Source organism: Pteropus alecto, unplaced genomic scaffold, assembly GCF_000325575.1.
Source record: "Pteropus alecto unplaced genomic scaffold, ASM32557v1 scaffold88, whole genome shotgun sequence".
NCBI lineage: Eukaryota > Metazoa > Chordata > Mammalia > Chiroptera > Pteropodidae > Pteropus > Pteropus alecto.
Window position 1 is genome coordinate 7,642,064 of NW_006494611.1, and position 8,163 is coordinate 7,650,226.

Consider the following 8,163-nt stretch of genomic DNA (forward strand, 5'->3'; position numbering starts at 1 on the left):
TAAAATGAAACATACTCTAAGCAAAAATTACAATAGCTTATTGAATTTCATTGCTCATAAAAAGGAGAGCAACAAGATTAGACTTAGGAAGTAAAAAAATGGACATATGTTCAAATTCAACATACAGGCTATTTAATGGACATATGCTCAAATTCAACATACAGGCTATTTAAAACAGATCTCAGAAATTGCTATTTCACTCAAAATACTTCATATTATATGTATAATAGATAAGGAGTTTTAAACCATTGAACCACAGCTATTATCAGTTATCGATGTTAACAATAAACAATTCCTTAATATCAATTTTTCCAATGTCTATTTTCTTCCAATTGTCTGAAAAATGGCCTTTTCAATTGGATCCAAAATTCAAGACTTTGTAAGTGATAAACTCTAAAATAAAATACTGTAATTTTAATTTCTATAATCTCTGAATCAGAGTTTAGGAGACTTTCGACAAATGCAAATTGCTATAAAGTTTCCTTTGCAAAAACTCAACCGCTTCCACAAAACCGATAGGCTCAATGTTTGCTGTTAATACTCAGGGTGGAGGAGAGGGAGAAAAACGAGCTGCAAAGGAAAATAGAAGTTAAATAGAAGGAAAGGAAATGTTTTGTGAAATAGCCTTCAAATAGATAAAGGGAGATGAAGCCATGAAGACTGGCCCTTTGACTTTCTGGGTTTGCTGGAGGAAGAGCTAGAAAACTGAAGAAGTTTGTCAACTCATCAGATTTTTGTTATTTTCTAAATTAAGTTTTTGTATGCAAATTATAGCCCAGAGAACAGCGGAAAGGTGTTGAGAGATGCTGTAGTTGCAAATCATAGTTTTTCTTTTACTAATTAAAACAAACATTATACAATGCCTTTATTTTCGAAAGCTATTAAATGGGAAATATGGATTAGAGGAGGAAATCACAGAGGGATTCTAAAATAAAAAGGATGAAAATTAAAGAAAAAAGCATTATTGGAAAATAAAAATTAAGGTGCTATAAACACAGTGGAAGCTTAATCACATGGAGTTAATATTCCAGTAATGGTTGTTCTGAGCATATGCCAATCTTGTTGCCTCCTCCATGGAATTTTCTCCTTGTGCTAATAAAATTATAGTAAAAAAAAAATGTATTTATAAAATAAATGACTCTCCTCTAAAGCCTTACACAGTTTAGTTCTGGTCCCAAATTTATATACCTCAAACAGCAAAACCAAAGCTCTGCAGTTCCACAGAATTCTCCTTTTTAGTGACCATCTTTTATTACTGAGTATGTCCCATGGGTGGCTGTCTCTTGTTTAGCAGCTTATCAAAGCATTTTTTTTCAACCACGTACTCTCCTTTAAAAAAAAATCTTTACATCTGCAGAAAGATCTTAGCATACCAGTAATGTTTTGTTATCCTTAAGAGACTGACATCATATCCCTTCATCCAACTCTCCTCATATAGCATTGATCTATTTTGTTGGCTTTGTTGCACGTTACAAGTATTCTACACAATATCAGGTAAGCATGCAATTGGCCACTGATTATTTCAAATTAATCTCTAGGCTTTCTTATTTTGTGTCTCTCAATATTCAAAAAAAAAAAAAAAAAAACAATTATTGCTCCAGCACTTCTAAATCCGGAAGGCGATTCGTCAAAGGTCACTAAGACCATGACTTCAGTTTTATATTCAATGGAAAATATAAACATTGATTATTTATTAAATATAGAGGGTCATAATTAAATTGCTTACTGGAGAAAGGGACATTTCCTTAATTTTCTTTATGGTATCCCTTAAACAGATTTTCCAAAGGGAAAAACTCTCCCAAACAATAAGGTGATAAAACTAAGAAACTTGCTTGCATTCATTGATAATTTCAGTGCTTTTGAGCAACACCATTTTTATCTCGTTTATATAAAAATCTGACGTCTTGACTGATATTCATTATTTGCTTCTTGAGTGCAATAGAAAGTATAGACTGGCATAATTTTAAAAGGGAAAGTAACTATTTTCTAAATTCACAAATACAAATAAATTTTGTTTACCACCAAACTATTTCATTTTGTAAACAGATACTACTTTTATTCCATTTTCCCAAAAACATGTTTAGTAAAACAAAAAATATATATATACTATTTTGCAGGATCCAGTATTAAATTAAAAAATAAAAAAAAAACCTGCATAGATTTATTTTGTACAAAATCAAAGAGCAAAATGAATTTAAAAGATTCATTTGGAATATATATTCTACTTCCTTTCTTTGTTCTGATTTAAAATATATCATTCTCTATCGAAAGTGGGGTTTCATAGACTATATATGTTCATTGTTTCATTTTCTCTTATACAATCCTGAAGTATTTCACATTTTGCCTTCAATACAATATTCTGGATAGTTTTCATTTCATTGTCCACATGAAAGCTGTTTAGTGCTATCCCAGCTCTATTTCATTTCTATGAAAGATACTGAATTTTAAAGTTGTCTTTTGTAAAAGTTGTGCTCCTAACACAAAGGAAAAACAAAAATTGAAACTATGAAACTGAAAATTAAATGGGAATTTATGGTCAGGTAAAAAAGAAATAGGCTAGACCTACAGAGTCATTGCTGTAGAGGTCACATACCACGTGAGCACTGGGTACACAGATTACCCTGTCTTTACAGGCACCTCAAACTCACAAGTCTTATCCTCAGAAGTGGGAGTATATTTCAAATTTTCTAGAGTTTCTGATGGGAGGCATCTCATCATTGTGAGCAACATGAGCTAAAGTACTAGATTTTTCTTTGAAAATTGAAATCTCATTATTACCCCATTCTTCTAGGGTCTGTCAAAAATCTGATATCAATAGTAACCCAGACTCACAGTTTCACTTAGCCATTAAATCAAATGTAGCTAATGGGCTATAATCACAGATAGGCTTTTGTGCCCTCTGCTGGATGTTCAAAGTAAAGGCTACACTCTTCAACAATAAGAAAACCTCATTTTTAAAATGAATGCCCTTTAACATGGAAAGAAAACAAAACCTAGTCTTATCAAAATTAAAATCTGAGACACTGTTAAATAGAATTTTAACAATTTATCAATGAACTAAGATGCAGGCAAGTATTTACAGATATTATATTACAGAAAAGGAACACAGGTTTATCTTTATAAATTTTATTTTTAAATGTCATGATTACCATATAATAAATTAGTTTTATTATTGTATTGTTTGCAGTAGTTTCCAATGGACCACAAGAGCACCTGATACAGAACTTTCAAGTCTCTGTCTGGAGGTTTCAGCAAAGTGGTATAGAAACTCTAGTATCATTAAAAATAATAGTAAGTGTGTTGAAGAAATATATCCAGACCTTGTTTAATAATGAACATACAACAGTCATTCAGTAAGTATTTCTTAGACAATAAATGAAAATGTAACCTGTGATATTTGATAAGATCTTTGTCAGAAAAGTTTCTATGAAAATAAACTCTTTCTCTATTAGCCCTACCCATCTGCCTAAACCCCATCCTCGCACTTCTTCTCCTGCCTCCATAAATAAACCAAACAAATACACATCAAGCAGGTAGACTTGCACTGACACATAAATGCAACGCACTTAAAAATAAATTCCAATTGCTTCAACCGGGACTTAGACTAACTTCTTCCAACTCCAGCTGCTGAATCACTAGTCCGGTTCCCAGATGTGCTCGTACTTTTCTAGGTGTTAATTATAACCACTGCTTATTTTGTAACTGGAATGGATTTTAACTTACATAACTTATAGGATATGAACAAAAATTTAGAAACATGAATAAAAAATAAAATCACCTGTAACCCTACCACTTAAAGACATTTATATTTAACTTTTTATTTTTCCTTCTAGTATGATTACCTTTGTTTGTTTGCAATTGCAAAGTATAACTTTGCCGAACATTTATTTGTTTAACGTTATATTTCTATTTATTAAAGTAACACATGCATTTAGTTTTAAAAGTCAAATAGTCCTATAGGCCTATGATAAAAATCAGCACTATTCTGCTCTACCTAATCCCACATAGCTTTGTCTCTGAGCTTTATTTCTTGAGGCGATCATGTTCAATTCTTGAGTCTTTTGCTTCAGGTATTATGATCTAATTTTCAAATGATGTGCTTTGCCATTATTTCTTGATTTTTCTTTTAATTTTAGATATTATTCATTGCCTTCCCACAATCTGAGATTGAGATTTAGTTTTCTTATTATATCCTGTCACCTTCCTTCATACAAACCTCCTCCTCTGCTTAGCTTGTCAAATGAATAACCTCTATTTTAAAATTCAATATTAATTATTTTCATCATTCATAGCTTAACCATTTTTGAAAAATTAATTCAGCTTTTCATTTGTCTCTTTCTGATTCTAGCTCTGGATATGTCTGAATCTCTTCTTGGGTCATTGTTAAATTATGGTAATTTTTATTGACTCCATTCTAAAGGAGAGGACAGATTAAAATGGAAATATTGAGGCAGAGAAAGCTGTGATGTGTGTTAGGGTATAATCTTAACTTTAATTGATACCACTCTGCCCATTAATTAGTGTCTATATAAGTACTAATGGAGAAACATTATCTTAGTTGTATAGCACAAAAGTACAACACAGCAGTGATATACTGAATCTACTAATTTATTACTGAAACATCTTCATGAACAAAATTATTTCCCACACTCATTCTTTTGTCTATTTGTCCTTTTTCAGACTATATTCACTGGTTCTTGGGAATTCCTCCCAATGAAAAAGAAATTGTTCCTAAATTGGTGTTTTGGACTTAAAAATGTTTCTACTATTTTCAATTGATGATCCAAATCTAAAATTGGCTCGATTTCAGAATTTCTTCATATGGAGGTGGAGAGCCTAAAGTGCCGAAACATGGAATAGGATATAGTTCAAGGTTATGAGTTTGAAGGTGAATTCCAACAGTTGGATTCACAGCAGCTTCTGTCTCTGGAAAGAGAAAATAGAAATTCATAACCTTTCTACTCAGCATAAAACAGTGCTTAGTAAAATATGATGTTTCTTGAATCACTGGAACAACAAAAAATTATATGTACACTTGGGAAAAAATTTACAATCACCTTAATCACTTTAGCAAAAAAACGAATTACTCTCAAGAACTGATTACAATAGTCCCTCCTTATTTATAGCTTTGCTTTCTGCAGTTTCAGTTACCCAAAGTCAACCAGGTCAAGAATTATCAAGTAGAAAGTTACAAAAATAAGTAATTCTTAAGTTTTAAATTGCATTTTGTTCTGTGTGATGAAACCACATACCACCCCCCTCAGTCCTGCCCTGGAAATAAATCACTCCTTTGTCCAGCATATTCATGCTGTATGTACTACCTGCCTATTAGTCACTTAATAGCCATCTCAGTTTTCAGATTGACTCTTGAGGTACTGTAATGCTTGTGTTCAAGTAATCTTTGTTTGATTTAATAATGGCCCCAAAGCCATTCAGATAACTTTTATTACAGTATATTGTTATAATTGTTCTCTTTTATTATTGTTGTTAATCTCTTACCATCTAATTTGTGAATTAAACTATCGTAGATACATATGCATAGGAAAAAAATAGTATATATAGCATTTGGTACTATCTGTGACTTCTGACATCCACTGGGAGTCTTAAAATATATCCCTTGTGGATAAGGGGAGACTACTGTATATCATAATTGATTAACCCATCAAGAAGCATTTACAATTTAGCAGCTTAAACTAGAAGAAATATCCTATAAACATTAATGATGTATTAGCTAATGCTCCCATCATGGGAAATGCAAATCTCGCTAGACACATTAAAATAGTACATCTGAACATTATTTTATATTTATGCTCTGAAAACTGAAACTAATGAATTTATTACTTTAAACAATTCTCTATTGTGAATAATAAAAATGTTAAATGGCGAAAAGTTTGCAATAAAAGTACACGAGATTAAAAAAAAGACAATCTTGAAATTAAATTTTTAAAATCAAAGCCCTTGATTTTTAGATTATGCACACTACAAGCCATGAAGTATCAAAAATAAGCATTTTATTCCTCAAACAGATCACCTTGAAAGACCATGCACTTATTCCAATAGCTTTATTGAAAATTTTTCATTAGCATTTCCTTAAAAGACTGTTTCTGAGTCACAGGAAATCAATGGTAATATTTTATAACCATTTCTCTCTTCATTTTTTTTTTTTCATTTTTTTCACTTGGGTCTTTACCTGTCTGGGAATGATTTGATTGCTTCTTCCCAAAACAATAGTAATAACCATAAATTCACCTTTCAAGAAGAAACTAGGCCCTTAAATCAAATAGTTAAATCCTGTGACTGGTTTTGTATATTAAATTTAATTGTAACACAGCCATGCTCATTCATTTATGTATACATTGTCTCTGGCTGTGTTTTGCATTACAGAGCAGGGGTAAGTAGTCCCACAGTAACTTTATAGCCTGCAATGCCAAACATATTTCCTACCTAGCTCTTAATAGAAAAAGTTTGCTGTCCTCTTCCTTAAAGAAGTAAAATTTAATATCGTCAAAGAGATTCCAAAGGCCATGATACAATATCAAAACAGTCCAGAGTAGTTATATATTAAGCAATAGCTGTATTATTGGAATCCATATGTGGATTACTAAAAATTATTAGTTTGAAGTGAATAATGTTTATTTAAAATTATGGAGATTTACATATTTATATTTGTCTTATTTCATGTCCCACTGGTTTGCAGAGCAAAGCATAATAATTCAAATATTAATGTAATATGTAAAGAGTAATGCTACATTTAAAATATGTCTCACCTGGTTCAGTACTTTTCTTAAGGAGTTATTTATTTAATTGAATAATCTACCCCTAGGCTATAATATAATCTTTCGGTATCTATTTTCATTTGTGCAATAAAAGGATAATGGTAGTATCTACATCTATAAAAACAAGGCTAAATGAATGTAAGGTTCTCAGAACAAAGCCCAGCACACAGTTATTACCCATTAATGGTTAATTATCATTAGTGGTATTATAAATATTAGTATTATAACTATATATCAAGAACCGTTCTATGCAAGAAATATAAATATTTTCTCTTATTTAAATCACTTTCCAATCTACCCTATTTTAATGGTCAAATAATATTTTAATCATTATCATTATTAATATTAGAACAGAAATTATTAAATGAAAAATTTTGTAGAGTTAGAGTTAGAAAGGTTAGGATGATGTAAGCAAAGTCTGGGGGGACTTGATAAAATGAGAGTTAATATTGGTAAAATGTATTTACCTCAGTGCTTCTTTCCATTGTGGATACCTGTACTGAGCCCCCACCCAATTTCCAGGTGAATTGTTCCTCATGTATTCAATACAAACTCAGTGGTAACTTAGCTGCAGTTCTGCTTGGAGTCCTTGACCAGATTGATTGACACGATTATTAGCTCAAATATATTTCCACAATTACCATTATTAATATTGTGCTCCGGGCAACAGTACATTGACAATTGCTCTCTGTGGTAAAAAATTTCGTTAACTCTTTACTACGTATTTGACCATTGCTCTTAAATTTGTTACAGAAACCACAAGGCATTCATTTCATAAACATAACTAAGCCAATGTGCTCAGAGAGCTTTTGTAAAATCGAACATACGTTTTCGATTTTTTAAATCATGTTTACACATATAATATCATGTAATTGGGAGGGGAGCAAGCATTATTTTTATCTTTTGTCAAATTAAGAACCTGAGAGAAATAAATTAAAAATGCCTGCAAAAATCCTATGGTTTTGACAGAATTGTTGTGAAGGTATTAGAGTTTGTGGTTTAATTGTGTAAAACTGATACACTCACTGCTGAGTTTTTATAGCCAGATTTCAGATTTCCCACATCACTAAGAATCACTCCAATGAATGTAGCTTATTTCAACATGTCTTTTCTAGCTTTTTTTGGTCTTTCCCCTTCTATATCTCATCTTTTTATATGGAGTAGCTAAGAATGCCTGATTTTGAGTCACAGTTCTACCACCTACTATGTTGCTTAATCTCTAAGTGCCTTTGTTCCATCATCTTTAGAGTATTCAGAATGATAATGGACTCCACTTAGAGGTGTAGGAAAAAATAGATTAGAGATGTCAAGCATTAACACAGAGCATGACACACGGTAAATGCTCAATAAATGTGAGTCATTACAATTATCATGCTCTTTCATGAAA

General features: G+C 31.4%; 1 protein-coding gene across 1 annotated transcript in view; it reads right to left on the reverse strand.

The window, feature by feature from the left end:
• Nucleotides 1-4,789: 4,789 nt before the first annotated feature.
• Nucleotides 4,790-8,163, reverse strand: part of TMEM207 (transmembrane protein 207) — a 19,117-nt gene continuing 15,743 nt past the window's right edge. The window contains exon 5 of the mRNA XM_006926002.1: nucleotides 4,790-4,926. Within this exon, the coding sequence (XP_006926064.1) occupies nucleotides 4,790-4,926 (137 nt within the window). The remainder of the gene's footprint in view (nucleotides 4,927-8,163) is intronic.